The sequence below is a fragment of the Martes martes genome (genome assembly GCF_963455335.1).
Source record: "Martes martes genome assembly, chromosome: 1".
In the NCBI taxonomy this organism is placed as follows: domain Eukaryota; kingdom Metazoa; phylum Chordata; class Mammalia; order Carnivora; family Mustelidae; genus Martes; species Martes martes.
Window position 1 is genome coordinate 46,248,905 of NC_137888.1, and position 19,377 is coordinate 46,268,281.

Here is a 19,377-nt window from a genome sequence, read left to right on the forward strand (position 1 = left end):
TAATTTAGAAGCTGCGTAACTGCTCAAAAGTTTGCAGAGAACCTTACGATGATGAGCAGTGCTAGTTCCAGGTCAAGACACTGTATTCCACATTCGTCTTTTCTAAGTTGTTGGTACTGAAGAATTAATTTATTACCTCCGTTGCTCAACTCACAGCCCCCTTCACAGGCTGTTTCCTGTACCTTCCCATGTATCTTTTTAATATGAGGATCCTTTCTGTTTCACTTGCATATTGGATTTCGGAAGCAGCTCTCTTCCTCTTACTCAGAATTATACTGGAGGGAAGCAAACACCTTGTTTAGATAATATGTTTTCTGACTGCAAAAGGTCATTGAGTTTGTAGAATACTCTGGTGTCAGGTTAGCTGTGTAGGAATGAAATTGCTAAAGATAGACTTCTTAGCAGGTATACTTACTTTTAGAGAGGTAGAATTTCTTCTTAAATTTTTAAGCTGCATTTTAGGATTTGGCCAGTGGTCCCGTTGGATGGTACAGGTGGTCTGCAGATGTCAGGCCTCCATTGAAAAGGAGAATGACAGAATTTTCCCTCTTGCTCAGCTGGACAGGGGAGCTATTTAGTGGAAACATAAGTGAGGGTAGTGGACAGAGGTGTGAAAATGGAGATAGACTTTACAGAACAGCTGGAGGAACAGTGCTTGATTTTGTCTGAATTTATCTCCTTTTTCTCTGGGAGCCCAGATTATGAGTGTGGATTATGTAATAAATGTTGCTCATTTCATCTTGTATTTACTTGTTATCATTTAAAACTATGCCTTCAACTTAATTTCAGTTTTTTGATTGCATATCAACACCAACCCCATATGTTCTCTCTTCACCTAAAGTTTTATAGCTCCAATGGGTAGAATATTGTTTTATTCAAACCTTTGGCATATGTGCATTTTATCATGCTTCCTAATTTTTACCGTCAATCTGCAAACTATCCCTGATAATCCTTTTTTTTTAAATGGAGGAATTGAAACTAGACACACATACATAGTTTGCTATAGTCAGCACATGCTAGAGCCAGGATGTGAATCTAGAGAGTTCTATCCAGTGCCTGAATGTTTGACATAAGAGTAACCATCACAAGATCCTTGTCCCTGTCAATGTGAGCTACTGTCAGGATTCTTGGGGTCGGGGGTGCGACTAGAAGTTTCATTCTTTTCTGGTTTTTATCTTAGAAGTGTATTGTATTGTATGTAGTTGCTTTCAGAAGCCCTCTCACACAGTTGTTCACCATCTCTGCGTCCCTCGGCCAGGCTCTTCCCTCTTTTCTTGCTGACTTGACCTTGCTGTTCCCCACCCCTTTGTCCTTTGTCACTGAGCATGTCCCCCACTCCCACCCTCAACCCGTGTCAGGCTCTGAGCATCACCCGAATTAGGAGAGGTGGGTGTGGGTGGTGAGGAGGGATTAAAGATCTTGCTGATCACACAGGAGCCCTTGAGTCTGAAGTTGTCGAGGGACTGAAGTAGAATAAAATAATGCAGTCAGAGACTTTTCAGGTGGAGAGGGAATGGAGAATGTCCTTGTAGGATGCCCGCGGAGTGCGCACAGGGGATGCGTTCAGATACTGAGTCAGCGTTGCCGAATGGCTTGTTTGACTGTGCAGATCTGTTTCCTAGAGACTAGAGAAAGAGTATTTTGAAAGCAGATCAGAATACACGTATGACACTATTACATTCTGTGTGCATATTCACTTTTGGGATGGGTTCACATGTAATAGTAAATTATACCTATATTTTAAGCAAGTCATTCTGCATTTGTCTGGAAGCCACTGTACAACACAAAGACTGTAACAGACCAATCCGTGCCTGAGCAGTGTACTTTACATAAACTCCAGAGAGGCAGAATATACAAAACCACCTTATGTTGCCTCCGAGTCACCTCACTTTGGTCACCATATATAACCTTAAACATCTCCCATTTCTCTTCTCCACCTGGGAAAAGTGCTCAAGAAGAAGCAGACCAGAGAACAGTCTCTCTTTCAGGCAGAGGGGTTGGACTTCCCCAGCCGAGGTGTCAGGTATCAGGAGGTGGCCACACACAGGCCGGGTGGAAGCTTCACGGGCCTGGGTGGGTGTAGGCTGCTCTCTCTTTGTCATAGGTCTGTAGGTTGGGCAGGGCTGAGCGGAAGAGCGGGGGAGCTTGGCCTTTCCAGTCCCTTCTGCTTTGGGCTGCTCTCTTCACGGATTTTATTCTCCCTCTGTCCTCTGTGTCCCTTCCAGAAAGGTTTAGACATTTTGCCATTGTTTCAAATCCGAATCCTTTCAGTTCTACCAGATCCAAGTCCAAGTTTTGTTCCGTTGCATTCCTTTGCTTGTGTGATACCCTCCGTTGGGACACATTGCACTGTGAATGGCAAAGCTCTCAATATCAGATGCGTTTACAAGATGGGAAGCTTCCCCTCTCTCACAGATGTGACATAAATGAAGCCTGCAGGTTGACATTCCAGAGCCAGTCTGCTAGGATGATCGGCAGGGGCTTAGGCTGTTCTGTTGTGAGTCTGCCATTCCCGTATGCAGAGCTTCCTCCTCAATGTCCAGTATGATGGCAGGACCTTCACCCATCATGGCTGCATTCTGGCCAGTAGGGAGGAGCAAAGGGGAAGGCCATGCCCCTGCCCATTAAGACTTGCCTCCTGCTTTAAGGACATTGCCCAGAAATCACATATAATACTCTTTTATGCCCAGGGGTGTGCTGCAACCAGTTGGTACCAAGTTGAGAGCTGTAGTTCTTCCCAGTTTCGTGCCATCAAGGTAGAAAGTTGAAATTAGCCACTTGGGGTTATTTATACCATAAAAATGGGCAACACTGCAAACCAGGGCTTCTCTTATCATCTCTTTTTCTCCCAGAGAGAGCTGGTGGTTAACATCGGTTAGCAACCACTAGGTTGTATCCCATTGGCTAGGGATATAATCACAAGGCCTCACCGAGCTGGAAGGTGGGCGAGAAATGTAGCCTTAAAAGAAAAAAAAAGTCGTCTTTATTAAAAGTGGCTGTGTGCCCACATTAAAAAAAAAGTCCTATTTTAAGGGACAAAGGAAGCCTTATTGAGAGGCAACTGGTCTCCAAATATTTAGGATTCTGAAGTCAGTTACATGACTATACCAACCTAGCTGAGTGCTTGAGGAAGCCAGCCATGGTTTGCCTCTTGGAGAATTCATCACCCGTGGAAGCTGTTGAAACATATTGGTGTTGTAGTTCATTTTGAAGTGGCCTTTCTTTTTTTAAGTTTTTAAATTTTATGTATTTTATGAATTTGACATTTTTTTTTAAGAAGATTTTATTTGAGAGAGAGAGCCCACGTGCAACTTGGGGGCCGAGGGAGAGAGAGAGGGGATCTCAAGCAGACTCCATGGTGAGTGCAGAGCCCGACACAGGGCTTGATCCCATGACCCTGAGATCGTGACATGAACTGAAATCAAGAGTCAGCTGTGTAACTGACTGAGCCACCCAGGCACCCTTTGAAGTGACATTTCTCATGAAGGACTTGTTATATATGCCTTATTGGTCGGTAGTGTTAGTAGAGTAACTCTGAGGCAGAGAGAACCTTTTCCTAAAGCTAATACCATGAAGAAGTTGGGCGAGAAATAAACAAGGAAGGGAGCAGGAGTGTGTGTCTTTGGCCATGACACTTGTGTGAAAGACCCCTGGAGCTAAACCGTTCCAGGCTTGTTCTCTGTTCTGCCTTCTCCTTGGCTATCCACTCCTGGTGCCACCAAAACACAAAACAAACCAAAAAAAACAAGACTCACCTGTACATTTTGTAAGTTTTTGTTCACCTAGTAATTACAATAATTTGCCTCCCTTTGTGTAATCGTATCTGTTAGAAAAATATTTGCGTTACAGAAGATTGCTTTTCCCCCTAGTTTTGTGACAGGGATCCTCTGTTCTCTGTGAAAAGAGGGTACCTCGCAATGGGACAGTGTATTACTCATTTTATTTATCTTCTTATTTTTAGTATATATATTGGACTTTTTCCTTTGTATTGTTTGAGTTTCTCTCCTGAGCAATGGCCCAGCAGGTTGGGGTGGGGTAAACACTGGACACTGAACACTGGACACTGTCCTGTTCTGTGAAGTCCAGGGAGCCAGATTCTAAAGCAAAGTGGTGAATGCTGGAGATGGTCAGAGGCAGGAAGGGTGGAGATTTGCTCCAACTCCCTCATTTGAAAGGTGAGAGAACTGAGGTGATATGGAAGGTTATGTGGAGGTCTGCAGACTTTTGGTCTCAGGACCTCCCTCCACATTTTAACAAGCAGAGAAAAGATGAGAAAGACCCTGTAATTGAATGTCTTGAACTGAGCATCATCTGAAGAGATAAGAGCAAGAGAATTCTGGAATTGTGAATTCTTTTGGACATACTCTTTAGGATTTCCATGCATTATATATTTTATATATATATGTGTGTGCGTATGTGTGTGTGTGTGTATAATATATATATTATATATTATATAGTTTATGCCTTTATCCTTAACCTCAAACCATTTTTAACCAAATGAACTTTAATATTCTGGCAGGGTTGAACCAAAACATCTCTGGGTACATGTGTAAGTTTATTAAAAACACATATATGTTAAATCGGGCTTTTTTTCCTCTTAAAGATACGTGATCTTGATAGAATCTTCTCTGAGTAGATACTATAGGAAAACATTTTTCTTTGCTCATCTCTCACCCAAAGTTCAAGCACAGTAAGTGTCTCTGATTCTGGCACTGAGCCAGCAAGTATGGCAAAGGGAAAAAGTCTCAAATGTTGACAAACCACTTTTTTTTTTTTCCAATTTTATTTATTTGACAGAGACCCAGTGAGAGAGGGAGCACAGCAGGGGGAGTGGGAGAGGGAGAAGCAGTATAATCTGTTTTCCAAACCACTTTTTTCAATTGAGATGAAATTTACATAAAACGAACCATTTTGAAGTGGACAGTTCAGTGGCATTTAGTACATTCACAAAGATATGCAACCACCATTTTTAGCTAGTTTCAAAAAGACAAACCATTTTTTAAAACAATTAGAGCAACCCTTTTCATGTTGGTTTTGTTTTGTTTTGTTTTTTTCATATTCCTCCTGTTACGGAAATGCTCAGATGGGCTCTCAGGCCAGGACTTAGGCAGCAGAGGAGTGATCATAAGCCAGGCACGGAAGGAGACCTTGAGAGAGCTTGAGAGAAGGACAGGGTTTGGGGAGGGGTAAGGAAGTAAGCAGGTGTGGAACATTTAAATTGATATAGATTTAAATAGATATGTCAGCCCTTGTGAAAAAAGGCACTAACTGCTTTATGACCTTGGGCAAGTTCTCACGCTTCTGAACCTTAGTGTCATGGAAAAGAGGAAAATGGAAGGAACTGCATATGCACATGTTGCCAAGAGTGGTTTTAATTGTTAATTGTTAAGTCCTTGTAACCATCGCACAGTTGTTAAGTCAGTGGAAGCATGGGGTGGGGGGAACGGGGTGGAATACAGGGACTTCTCAGTGCTGATTTTACAACTTCCTGCGAATCTAGGATCATTTTGAAGCAGAAAACTTACACTGAAACCTATGACCACTGAACTTGTTTTACATGAATGTTCACAGGAGCGTTATTCAGAATAGCCTTGAAGTGGAAACAACCCAAATATCCAGCTGCTGAATGGATAAACAAAATGTGTATCCGTTCAAAGGAATATTATTCAGTCATGAAAAGGAACCTTGAAAACACTGTGCTCAATGAAAGAAGCCAGTTGTGAAATCTCACAGACAAATACTGTTATATACGATAGAACACCTTGTACCGTGTACAGCTATTACGTGTTGCCATGCGTATGAAATAAGTAGAATAGACAGAGCTGTAGAGACAGAAGATAGATTTGTGGTTGCGGGGAGAGGGAGGAGAGGAGAGCAAGTGCTTCGGGCTGTGGGGTCAGAATTAGGAAGTGGTGATTGTTGCATAGCTTTGTGAATATGCTAAAGCCTACTGAATTTTATTTAAAAGGGTGGATTTTAAGACTTATGAATTATATTGCAATGAAAAAAATAAGATGCTTTATTTATTTATTATTATTTTTTTTTTTTTTTAAATTTTCATTTATTTATTTGACAGACAGAGATCACAAGTAGGCAGAGAGGCAGACAGAGAGAGAGAGGAGGAAGCAGGCCCCCTGCTGAGCAGAGAGTCAGATGTGGGGCTCGATCCCAGGACCCCGGGATCACGACCTGAGCCGAAGGCAGAGGCTTCAACCCACCGAGCCACCCAGGCGCCCCTATTTATTATTTTTTACTAGAGAGAGTTGGGCGTGGGAGGAGAGGGTGAGGGAGAGAGAGAATCTTTAGCAGCTTCCAAGCCCAGCGTGTGAGCCTGATGTGGGGCTTGATCTCAAAACCCTGAGATTGTGACATGAGCTGAAATAAAAAGTTGGGCACTTAACTGACCTGTCCAGGCACCCCCCCCATCAAATAAAGTGCTTTTTAAAAAGAGGTGGGGTGTTTGAGGTAGCCTCGAGTTTCCTTTCTAGCCTCTGTGGCATTTTGTTCAGAAGGCACCGTGAACCAGCGGTTCCGAGTGACAACTCCCGTTCTCTTGCTGTCTTTTCTGTGTGCTGCTTCTGTGGATTTCTCACGGGGCTCGGGTTCTTCTCTTTCTTCTCCAAAGCACAGTTCACACAAGGTGGCCATGTTTGACACACTTCACTAACCATTGAGGATATTTAAAGAAATTGCATCACAGAAAAGGGACACTTAAATGTGCCCCTGTTAGGAGGCCCTTTTTGGGTGTCCATGTAGCTCCTCAGCACCGGTCTATACCCAGGTCCCCGGGATGCTGCCGTTTCCTTAGTGGGACGTGCTCTCCCTCGGCCAGAGCAGCAGAAACCCTGAATCACGAACTGTCAGCTCCCACTCAAATGCATGAACCAGCTCTCCACCCCCTGCTGCCACCATCGCCTTCTGAAAGCTGCCAGATTCTGTGAAGCATGCTTGGGTCCTGCTTTGATGGTTGTAGAGTAACCACACACAAATATCCTACCTAACCCAAGCCCTGTGCTAAGTCCGTTGCCTGCTAAATGGACAGGGATTTGTGACAGCTGCCTCGTTGTTCACCCAGGCAGGATCCATTAATGTTGTTTCAGCAGAGCTGGGTCAGATGGGCAACCAGCCAGGGCGGGAGCATGGCCTTAGATAACCTAAAAAGATGAAAAAGATTTGGACTTCAGCAGTTGTCTATGAAAAAGAGCCCAGGCTCCAAAACGTCTCAGCGTCTGCCTCACTAATCCACCCAGACATCCCGCTGTTTTCAGTCAAGAGAAGAACTTTTAAACCATGCTCTTGCTGTGGGTGAAGTCTTTTCTGGAGCTTCTAATAGACTTCTCTAATACCTTTCTGCCCAAAGTGGGGTCATGGGGCCACTCCAGACCAACGACTGTTAGGCTTGTGAAAGCAGGGCTCTGCGAGCAGGCATGCAGGGTAATGGGTGTTGGGAAAACGGCCAGTGGGATCTGCACAAGATTGTTACACTGAAGATGTGGTGATATATTTTAATGTGTGTGATACTACTGACAGGAAAAATGAATGTCAGAAAGCATTCAGAAGACGGGTCACAGATCATTTGGAATGGGCGATTCGTGTTTACTTTCTGTCTTGATGGTTGTCGATGTGTACCTCTGCCTAAGGTAGCCAGTCTTCTGGGTTTGCCCGGCTTGATGAGAAGCCTGCCTTTCACGTGGGGGAAGTGTAATCTCTTACCATGACTATTTCAGCACTTTTTCAGGTTTTCCATTAACAGGTTAGGCATTCTGGAATGATTTTGTTTTCTGGGTGAGCAGTTTGGGGCATGTGCATTTCCCTACCCGTTTCTGGGGTGGGAAAAGGAAGAACAGATACCTCCTTTTCCAAACACAACGTGAGAAAACAATCACCGATTGTTCGGTAACGACCAAACCAATTTCTGAAGTGCACAGCCTGTGAATCAGGAAGTTTAAGACAGGAAGGTACCGTAATATAAATGAGACTATTCTTGTCCTCTGGGGACTCACAATTGTCTGTAACTATTCGTGCATGGAAGTGGTGTTCATTAATTATGGTAGAGTTATACAGTCACCTAAAGGACCCTGGAAGTTACTGTTTCACACCTCAGGATGCAAGGGAAGCCGGGAGCCCAGACCAGGTGGATGAAGCCAAGGAGATGATGAAGCACATTTTTGGTGAAATGTGGGTCCCTGCTGGGGAGAGCGTTGTGAGCTGTGTGGTTCAGACTGTAAAGCTGTATCAGTACATAGTTCCCAGAGGCATGGGGGCATTGTGAAAACTAGCCATAGATGAGATGCTGTTGCCGAAGAGTAGTCCTAGGCATGCCCCTTAAAGAGTTTCTAGTATTATATATGATCCTCAGAAAGATGCATTATCCCTTACCAGGCGGAAAAGTGAAATTTCCCGGACAAGATTTCCCTTCAGAGGTATTGGCAAACTGTTTTCGATGACCAAGGGCCTTCCTTCCAGCTGCCCCCTACAAAGCTCACAGAGAAGAAAATAGAAAGTGAAATTTCTTAAAGTGTGGTGACCGTTCAACTATAAAGTGTCTTTAGAATTGGAGTTCTTTGAGTGAGGCAGTATCTCTAAGATTTTTTTCCATTTTTCCCAAGTCCTTGGGCCTCCTGGGACGATGAACAGGGAGAGGCCGTGCGGCTTGTGTACGTACAAGGAAGGACCTTCTCTCTGTGGCTGATCCTGGGGCTCTTGTAGTGGAGATCTGCCTTTTCCCTTGACCGGAAGGCTCTGTAGGAACTGTGAGAGGAGGTCCAGGACCTTGAGCCCGAGTGGGGACTGGGAATGTGACATATTTGTATGATAGACGATTGCTTCCCTTATCACAATACTCTTTTGGCCACCTGTGATCTAGGGCTTGAGGACTTGCTGTAATCCAGTCTGATAAAAATAACACTGAGGGGAAGCCCTTGTGAGCACAAGGGTTCAGCCTGTGGGTTTATTGCTGAGCAGTGATGAGGGAACTGGCCTTGTCTGAGGGTGCACTGAGCTGCCCCTTTCTGGATTCTGGTTCCACTTCAGAGATGAGGCTTGTGGGTCCTGGGTCCTTTGTTGAGGCTCTGGGTTAGAAACTCTGGAGACACAGTGGCGGTGTGAGTTCCTATCCAGCCTGGTGTGCTTGATGATGTTGGAGTTAGGCAGCCTGGTATCAGGCTGGATATCCCAGGCCCGCAGGGATGCTGTAGCCCCTGGGGCGCCTGGGGACAGGACTGGGAAGAGGCCTCCAGCCATAATGGAGGAGGTTAGTCTGGGTGCCAAAATGGCGGCTGTCTCTCCTCCAGCCCCATGCAGGTTCAGTAGGAACAGAGCTGGTATTTCGATCCTCCATCCCTAGCCACTCCCTCCCCAGTGCCCATAGCCTTGCTCAGAGGAGGTAGAGCCCACTTCAGGAGGTTCAGCTTCTGTTTTGCATTAAACTGACCACAGGGTTCTGGAAGGAAGAGTCAAACAAGCTGTGCAGGTGAGAATTGCCCTTGTTAGAGAGTATTCGTAAGATGGGTCTGGTGAGGGTAAGGACAATATGCCCAGAGGGGAAAGGGTTTCAAATATTTGCCAGTGTTCTCATCTTGTCCATGCTACCTGGTCGCAGGGCAGAGCACCATTAAGAAAGTTGCCTTTCTAGAATGTTAGAGCATATTGTGATCTGTCCGTGGTAGGAGTTTTGGGGGGCACATCGTCAAGGAGTGCCTGGACAATGTCCTCCTAACCCTGTCTCTTGACACCTGTGACACTCTGTATCTTCTCGTTTTGGTCACAAAGTAGACACTGACTTAGACTTGACTCATTAAGTGGGGAGCTAAAAGCCCTAAATTAAAATGTGAAAAAGCATTTTCTAGTATTAAAAACTTACCAGATAGGTGAGTTAAGCAAATTCTAATGAGAAAAGGTCAACTTATGCTTCTGTACGTTCAGTGGGTACATTATATGTACTCTTTTTAACCCGACAGGGCCCGTGTGTGGCTCTTTCTAATTATTCCTGTATTCCTGCATTCTCTATGATTATTTGTTTATTTTTAAGTTCTACACCCAATGTGGGGCTTGAATTCATGGCCCCGAAGTCAAGAGCCACATGTTCCTCCAACTGAGCCAACCAGGTACCCCTCTAAGTTTACATGTTCTACAGTATTTGTGCAATTTTGCTACTCATTAATTTCCTAAATGCCTTAAGGTCTAGAGTTCATCTGGTCTGCTTTATTTCATGGTTTTTAGAGAAACAGTTTCTTTCTTTATACTTTCGCGTCATGATGGCCTTGGAAGGACAGTCTCAACAGGCTTCCACTCTGTTATGTCATGCCCCCTAAAGGAGAAGGATCTGTGTTGTCATTTCTTAAAGCCTACCCAGGAGGTGATGAGAGCCTGGAAACAGAGGGGCCAGGCTGGGTTTGCTGAGAGCTGATGGGGCACAGTGCATGGTTCTAGGCCGATCCCAGCCAGCAACAGGAAGTCCCACTTCATCATCCACTTGAAAGCTCTCTGCTAGGGACACAGTGTGAACTTTTAGTTTATATTGGTTAAGCTCCAAGAAGCAGTACATGTTTGGGGAATTGAAGTGCTCATGGGCAGGACCAGGGAAGATATGCCTTCCCCACCAGATTCCAAGCTCTCTCCACAATGACAAGACACAACAGTGACCCAGAGCTAGAACCTCAGGATTCTCAGGGAGTGAGAAATGCTGGTGAAAAAATGGACATCTGTTTCATGTATACACCCTTGTATCAATATTAACATGCAGAATTGTAGGCCGAGTGGTGTTTTTGTTGTTCGAGGGTCTGGATGTGAATCCTGATTCTGCCTCTTGGGAGTATGGCTTTGAAATGTTAACCAACACTTCTCTGAATGCCTTTCTTCATTTGTAAAATGGAAATAATGGGCTTACCTATCTCAGCAGGTGGTTATGAGAATCAAATGAGGGAATGCCTGTGGACTCATAAGCAACTGTTATATGCTTATGATCATATGCTTCCTGTGGAATGTTATTTCTTGAATCCTATATCTTTCTAATATAACCCTAGACCTGGAAGTCACAATTGGTTCTTTTTCTACTTGTGCAACAAGTGAAATTTGGCATTGGGTTCTGGAAAGTTTGAACGAATTCTTGGAATCAACCAGTTATGTGAATGATGGCTCAACCTTTCACTTGTCTTTTTGCCCAACAGTGTGCCATGTAAAAAGTGCGTGGTGGTTGGTAATGGAGGAGTTTTGAAGAATAAGACATTAGGAGAAAAAATTGACTCCTATGATGTAATAATAAGGTAAGTACATTTTCTATTTGCTAACTTGGAATTGTTTTAAAAGACGAGTCGCTTAGATATGTTTAAGTACATTAACACAACCATTCTCTCATTCATCGACTAGACTAGGCCTAGATTTTTCAGCTCATCCCCTTAGAAAATATTGTTTCCTTAATATGCCAGGCAGAGTTCTAGCAACAGGGCATATAGCACTGAGTAAGAACAAGTTCCTTGCTCCCTGTGGGGTTTTCACTGTAATGAAGAGAAGAAAACAGTAATGAAGTAAATAAGGAAATACAAAAATAAATGCCATACAAACAGTTAAAACATATGTGACAGTGATTGAATAGCTACTTTAGGATGGACAGATGACCACTTTGAGGAGAAGACCTCTAAGACGGATCTAAGTGACCATTACACTACCAGCCATACGAAGACTAGGGAAGAGCAATCTGGGCACAAAGAATATTTAGTGCAGGTCCTGGGGAGGATATGATCCTGGGTTTGAGAAGAGTAGTAAGAACACGAGTGAGGTAGGAGGGCAGCCGGCTCAGAGAGAGTGGAACAGTCAGAAGCCGCAGAGGAAGGAGGCTGTATAGGTCTGTATAAGTACTTGGATTTTAAGTATAAGAGGAAACTTTTGAAGATTTTTAAGCAGAAGAGCAATTTGATCTGGTTATGTTTTTAAAATACCTTGGCTGTGGCATGGACAATGGGATATGAGGGACAAGGGTAGAAATGAAGAAGCCAGTTAGGTGGCTATATTCAGGCAGATGATGGCGGCTCGGAAAAGGATTGTCATGACGGGGAAGGATGTAAGTGGATAGACAGACATGTTCTAGAGGTAGAGTTCTCAGGATTTGTTGATGTTAGATGTGAGGAGAGATGGGAATAAAGGAACCACATAACGCCTTTTGGGTTTTCAGCTTAAGAGATTGACTGGAGAGAGGTACCATTTATTGAGTTGGGGGAAGACTAGGGTAGGAAGATCTTAGAGGAAAATCAAGATTTCTGTGTGAACATGTTAGGTTTGAGATGCTTATTAGATTTGTAGTGTTAATTCAAGTAGGCATTTGGTTAAACAGGTTAAAGGCTCGATGGTAAACAGCCTATAAGCTATATTAAACCATGGTATTGGCAAGATTTCCCAGGGAGAAACAGAGCAGAGGTCTCAGGATGGAGTCTTGAGATATTCTATACTTGGAGGTTGAGCAAAAAAAAAAAAAAAAAAAAAGAGATGGAGGAGGATCCAAAGTGAGGTAGGAAGTGCTTTAAAAGAGAGAAGGGGTCAACCATGACCAGTGCTGGTGAGAGGTCATGCAAGATAAGAACAGAGAGTTTCACTATTGGACTTACAACCTGAAGCTCACTCATACTCTTGGCAAAGGCAGACGTGGAGACCTGATATGGGGAGTGGCCCAGCCAGAGTGGTTTGAGGAGAGAATGACAGGTGAGAAAGTGAGAAACCCAGGTAGGCAATTCTCTGGAGTTTTGCTGTGGAGTTGAGAAATGAGATGGTAGCTGGAGATAGTTATGGAACCAAAGGAGGCTGTTTTGTTTTGTTTTGTTCCTCTTATAAAGATAGGAAATTCTAGAGCATGTTGGTAAACTGATGAAAATGAGCGAAGAGATGGGTGTGGTAGCAAGCTGGGATGGGGCTTGAGCGCAAGTGCAGTTGGTCCTCTGTAATAGAAAGAAGAACTGGGATTGTAGCTACGGCTACCAAGAGTCCCACAGATGGAGTGGCGGGAAAATGAGGGCATTTCTAGCTCTATTTTCTCATCAGAAGGTTGAAGTAAGGTCATCCTGTGTTGTGTGTGTTGGAAATGGCTATGAATAGTCTTTTGAAGAGAAGGGCAGTGCGTTAGGATGACCTGACAGTCCTTGGGGGTTTTGCTGGGTTACGAGCTGCCAAGTACTTCTGCATAGTGAGGTCACCTTATTTTCTGTTCACTATCTGTTTTGGGAAAGCCGTGAAAATTTATCCGCATGACAGTTTTGAAACACAGGTTTCCTTACCTTTAATTGTCTAAACGTTTGATCATCCAGAACCACAGCAAAACCTTGTGGGAGACTGCTACGGGCACAGCATTATGAAAGTCATTTCAAGTGTTGAGACTGTCTTACATTACATGGAGTCAGTGGCAAAGGGTGAAACAGCATTTGTCCTCCCAGGGGGACACTTTGTTTTGGAAACAAAGCATTCCTTTTAATAGCATGCCTTCATAGTGTATGGGTAAATAGTGCATGTCTAACTTTGGCACTGAGCATAAAACAAACCCAACCGTGGATCCTTTGTAGTTCTTTAGTTCACTCTAGCAGTAATATTTATTTGGTTGTGAGTGGGGATAACACGGCAGTTTTATATTACCACTTTATTACAGAGCTCAACAATTTTAATGGGTCTTCAGATCACCTTCGGTGTGATTCTTGTCTGTCAGTCCATGTGCTACATGACTGTGTAAACTTGGACAAGTAACTTTCCCTCCCTCTGCAGGGCCCTTCTCCAAGGGGTTTTGTCTGGATGTCCTCCAAGCTCTCTTTTAACTCTAGTATTCTGTGGTTCTGTGTTCCCATTGTTTTATTTAGTCTTCAGTTTTCCTGGAGGTGGGACTGAATTATCAGTGGCCCCACAATTACTGTTCAAATCCAGGTGAACATTTCTGCCTGCCGCTGTTTCATGAAAAGGAATTATTTCCTTAAAAATAGGAATTTTAAAAAGTTGTCTTAAGGAAAACCTTGTCTTGTAGCTTTAAGCACTGGTCCCATGGCTACTGCTGTTTGTTCTATTCTGAAAGTTCTGAAACTTGTGATGGAATTGGCACATACTACACTTGGTCTACACATTTTGTGTGTTTTACTACCCACAGAATGAATAATGGTCCTGTTTTAGGACATGAAGAGGAAGTTGGGAGAAGGACAACCTTCCGACTTTTTTATCCAGAATCTGTTTTTTCAGATCCCAATCACAACGATCCTAATACTACGGCGGTTCTCACTGCTTTTAAGCCGCTTGATTTAAAGTGGCTGTGGGAATTGTTGACGGGTGGCAAAATAGTAAGTTGGCAACATTGATCTGCTTTCTGATTACCTTCAGTTTTTGTTTTTTTCCATTAAAAAAAAAAAAGACCACCACAATGTTCTGTTTTCTGTGTTCTTATTTTATTTCAGAACACTAATGGTTTTTGGAAGAAACCAGCCTTAAACTTGATCTACAAACCTTATCAAATCAGAATATTAGATCCTTTCATTATCAGAATGGCAGCTTATGAACTGCTTCACTTCCCAAAAGTGTTTCCCAAAAATCAGGTATGTATTTTGCTTTGCACAGTTCCAAGCTAAAGATCTGGCTAGGGTAGGGTGGAGAGATCCTAGGGTTCTCAGAAAGAATGAGAACCATGACTCGTGAGGTGGCGGTAGTGAAATTAGGTATCTGTGGGTATTATGTTTGTTTTTTAGTTTGCAAGGAAAGAACTGGAGTGTTCTGGTCCCCCCTGCCTCGCCCTTGTGGAGCCCTTCTGGGGTCTCCTCCTACATGCCCCAACGACTCACTTCTCCTAACCTCCATATGCAGAGTTCTGCGATGAGGAGAGACTGACTGATGGGGGCGCTGCTGGGAAGGCTCTGCTCAGAGTAGCAGGACGGGCCTTTCCGACAAGCACATGACTATTCAGGCTAAAAAAAGAACCCTCGAGCACTCTGATAAAAATATCACCGGAAAGCTGGTAGAAAGGTGAGGAAGGACAGGATAGTTCAGAAATATTTCTGTGGTCATAGAGACAGTGGCACTGAATTCTGAGGAAATTTTGAAACTCCAGATTCTTCAATTAAAAAGAGTCTCACCAAGTTTGGCTCTTGTAGCCCTTTTGTTTACATTCCCTAGAAGACAGTACCCTCTGGACCCATAACGTGGCAGGGATAGGTTTTTCATTTGAAGCTCGAGAAACTGTGACATAATGTCTCGACTGAAATGAGGTTTCTTTTTGTAATCAGGGAAAATCCAAAGAAATAAATACACCTCACGTATCTTTCTTTAGTATGATAAAAAAAATTCTAAACTTTAGAATTGTTAGATTCTAATGCTTTTAATGAAACCACTTATAAAAGAATATATATATCAAGTACATTTTATGTTTAATTTAAATTATGTATTCTATTAATAGATTGTTATTATATATATTTATATGTATAAAAATAAAGGAAATCATCCTTTTCACGCTGTAACTCTCATTATTCCTCAAGCTTTTTTTTTTTTTTTTTTTTTTTGCTTTTTATATCCTTCTGGACTATTTTCTGTGCAGCTACAAACACATACTTTTTGTTCAATATAATTATAATTATACCATAGATATTTTCTGCCATTTCCCCCCTCCACTTAACTATTCCCCTCTTTATAGATCTTTCCATTTATATCCAGCTTTTTTCCTCTCTAAATTATTTAGAAATGCATGTGATTATAGGGATTTTCAGCCCACTTGTGTGATTTTTGTAGAATAGACTCCTAGAAGTGGAATTCCCAAGTCAAAAAGCATAAAGCCTGGTTCTGGAAATGTGAAGTCATATTGATGATGTGGACAAGAAAAAAAGAAGAAAGGCCTGCTTGAATTCGGTTAAAGAGAACATGGGACACGAGCAAGTGGAGGCAAATCTTTGGAGTTTTGTTGGGGGCACAGAAATGGTTGAAAGACACAGGATCAAGGATGGTTGCTTTTGTGGTTGTTTTAAAGACAGATGCCATGTTTATATGATGAAGAGAACGATTTGACAGAAGAAAACGAGAGCAAGGGGGTCATTGGAGATGCAGATTTGGTGGCAGAGAAGAGACGGGAGGAAAGAGTGCATGAGGGGCGAGGTTGGCCAGAGGCAGGGGCCGGCACATCGCATCCATGGAAGAGTGAGCACTGAAAGTACAGGTCAAACTGAAGGTAGATTGGGAAGTTGGGAAGCTGGTATAGATAGCTCTTCTGTTTCTGTTAGTGAAATGAGGATTAAATGGCCGGTTTAGAGTAGGAAGGAGGATGAGGCTGTTGGATATAAAGGTATAAAATTGCCACCTTGGAGAATAGGACTGGAAATTTGCTAGGGGAATACTGCACGGCCACTTGAGACTTTGGCCATAAATGTCATGTGTACCTGGGCACGTATGTTGTTTTCTCTAGGCTTGTTCTGCTGCTTGGTTGTGGGTTGAGCTAGGGTTAAGATTCTATCAGGTGATGAACTATTTCTGTGGGTGAAAGGTGCAGAAAATGGAAGGATTATAACGATGGATGAAGCCCTCTAAGGCATGAGGAAAGGAAGCGGAGGACGTGAAGGGGAGGGAAAGAGGAGGGAAAGAGTGATGGGATCAATGAGGTTGAATGACTCCCAGGTTGTTAACCCAACCACTAATTTCCGTTTGTAGCAGATGGCAAAGGCTTATGGTGTTCACAGTAGGGCGTTGGGTAAAGAAAAGCTTATGCAGAAGGTAGTTAAATTTTCAGAGGAGTTTGCGTCCTGGAGTTTGATATTGTTGTGCTTCTTGGGTATTTTTTTCTCCTCCTCAAAATCATAATGTATCATTTCCACGGAATCTGTAAGTCACACCTTGATGGAAAGGAAATCTCCTTGGATGGCTGTGTTAAGATGTGTTTTGTTTTTGCCTTTAAAGGCCGTCCCGGTGAGAATTAAAACAGAATGAAAATCCTTCCGTCAAACATCTGTTACTGCATTTTTAGGAGATATGTGTATGTGAGGGGGATGCTTGGTTTCTTTCCTTTTTGATTTTTAAACTGATAATGATCCAGTGGAGACTGTGACATTACTCTGTATACATCCGGACTTTTTATTTTCTATAGAAGTCAGAATCTTACTATTTGCCATTGAAGTTAATTGACTAGTCTTTCCCCAGAGCTGGTTAAATTATTAGAATTGTAAAAGAGATCTCTTTTAAGGCTTATGTGGAGCCTTTTACCATGATCCCATCCATTAGCAAGTTAACCTGTCCTTATGTTTCCTGTGTGGGTTGGAAATCCGCAGGCTCTGCTGTCTGCACAGGAAGCCTGACTCAGCATGTATTATAAAAGGAGGCAGCAGCATCCTTTTCCCTGAGCCTGTTTTCTTCATTTGATAGTTGTCCTCTGGGCTAATACTATAGTTAAGTTTTATTTGAAAGATTTTCATCACATTTATATGCTTTTCAGAGTTAGGAAATTAACCGGGGTTTGGGTCTTAAGACACGATGAGGGTTTAACTTAGGTATTTCTCACCTGGTACGTGTTCAGAAGTCCCGATTTTATAAGATGAGGTCACCCAGCTTTGGAGACATCTTGTTTGAGTTTTAAAAAACCTTTCGTTTCCCTCCCCAGAAACCCAAACACCCCACAACAGGAATTATTGCCATCACGTTGGCGTTTCACATTTGTCACGAAGTTCACCTTGCTGGTTTTAAATACAACTTTTCTGACCTCAAGAGTCCTTTGCACTATTATGGGAATGCCACCATGTCTTTGATGAATAAGGTAATACATACCCACTTGGGTATATCTTTGATCTTTACAGTCAGAAAGCCTGTATTTTCTGTTTCCGCATTTTTACTGAGGGAACAGCTTTTGAGTATGAGTGCTGCTTAACCCTACCAAGAGCTACCAAAGGCTGAAACTGGGACTCAGATCCAGGCAGTTCCAATCTGTGGGTGTCAGACCCTTGGGAATAGAACATCGTATCAAACCCGTATGGACACCAAGCCTTATCTTCGATCATGTTTGCACTATACAAATATGCGTGCAGGCCATTTGCTCTTGGTAATATCTCAAATTCACTTAAAAGCATTATCACAGAACAGGGACACTCATCCACATAAGAGGATTGAGCACTGAAAACACAGGAAAGATGAAGGTAAATTTGGAGTTGAGAAGATGATGTAACTTCTTACTGTGCTTTTCAACTTTTCTTTTTTTAAGTAGAGGAGGAAGTCTGTGACATTTTAACTCCATGAGGGAATATTCATGGTCAAAAAGGTTGCAAACGTTTATAGTAGATCATGCCTCTCTTGAATTAGAGATCAGTGGTGGTAGATAGGATCTTTAAGACTTAACTGAATAGGTAGGAGTTGTCTGAGGTTAGTAGCATATCACAGGTGACTGGACTAAAATGTTATCTGTACATTTTTAATATGGAAATATGAATAGTTTGCTATTAAGTAGGGATATAGCCCGTGTAATGAGTCCCCTTAGATCATCATCCTCAGACACTACCATGAGCCAAAGGTTAGACCTTTGTATTATTCTATTACTTCATCTCCCACCCCTTGTGAGACAGACACTTGAGTAGAAAGTGTTAGTTGCCTAGGACAGACTGCAGGATCATTTCTCCTCAGCCCTAATCTTTTAGCACTCCTGGGCTTTCTAGTCATCTATATAACAGAACACTGAAACAATTTCCTGAGGAAGATTAGGATATCCATCAATAGAATAATTAAAAAAAAAATCTCTATGCATGCTTTACAATAGTTTCTTTGGGCTGATTTCTTTGAGTTGCAGGTGCTGCTTTTATTAAAGTGATCAACCCATTTTGACTTAAAATTCTGGCCTCTAGTTTTATATCCTGATTTAGACGGGGGGAGAGGGGAATGATACGAAGGGGTGCTCTTAGGTGAGGGTTTAAGTGGAAACAGCGGGCTAAATTTAGGAAACACTCTGGCCAAAGAATGAGCAAAGAGAAAGGTAACAAAAGTTAGAAGTCTGCCTGTACACTTGTGACTTGAGTTTTTCATTCAGAAGCTTTTCAGATACACTGTAGTCCATTATTCCTGTTAACATTTTGAGACTGGGATAGATGGTGATTTTATTTTCCTTTTCTTCTCTAGAATGCATATCACAATGTGACAGCGGAGCAGCTCTTTTTGAAGGACATTATAGAAAAAAACTTTGTCATCAACTTGACTGAAGATTGACTCTACAGACTCAGAAGACGATGCTAACAGTATTAGTTTTATTTTTATATGGCAGTTTTTAGTTTATTTTTAAATGTTGGATGCACTTGTCAAAAAATTATGTATATTAAGTCTGTTGCTGCCTGGTGATTCATAACCACCAGCTTAATTTCTGTGAATATATTTAATTTATAAAAACCAAGATATGTTTAGTTATCAGGGAAA

General features: G+C 42.6%; 1 protein-coding gene across 4 annotated transcripts in view; it reads left to right on the forward strand.

Annotated features, from left to right (window-relative positions):
- Nucleotides 1-19,377, forward strand: part of ST3GAL6 (ST3 beta-galactoside alpha-2,3-sialyltransferase 6) — a 58,627-nt gene extending 39,250 nt beyond the window's left edge. For all 4 annotated transcript variants that reach the window (XM_080797960.1, XM_080797958.1, XM_080797959.1 and 1 more), the window contains 5 exons: nucleotides 11,169-11,264; nucleotides 14,114-14,300; nucleotides 14,415-14,552; nucleotides 17,588-17,740; nucleotides 19,087-19,377. In XM_080797960.1, coding sequence (XP_080654086.1) covers nucleotides 11,169-11,264; nucleotides 14,114-14,300; nucleotides 14,415-14,552; nucleotides 17,588-17,740; nucleotides 19,087-19,173 — 661 coding nt within the window. In that variant the 3' untranslated portion in view covers nucleotides 19,174-19,377. The remainder of the gene's footprint in view (nucleotides 1-11,168; nucleotides 11,265-14,113; nucleotides 14,301-14,414; nucleotides 14,553-17,587; nucleotides 17,741-19,086) is intronic.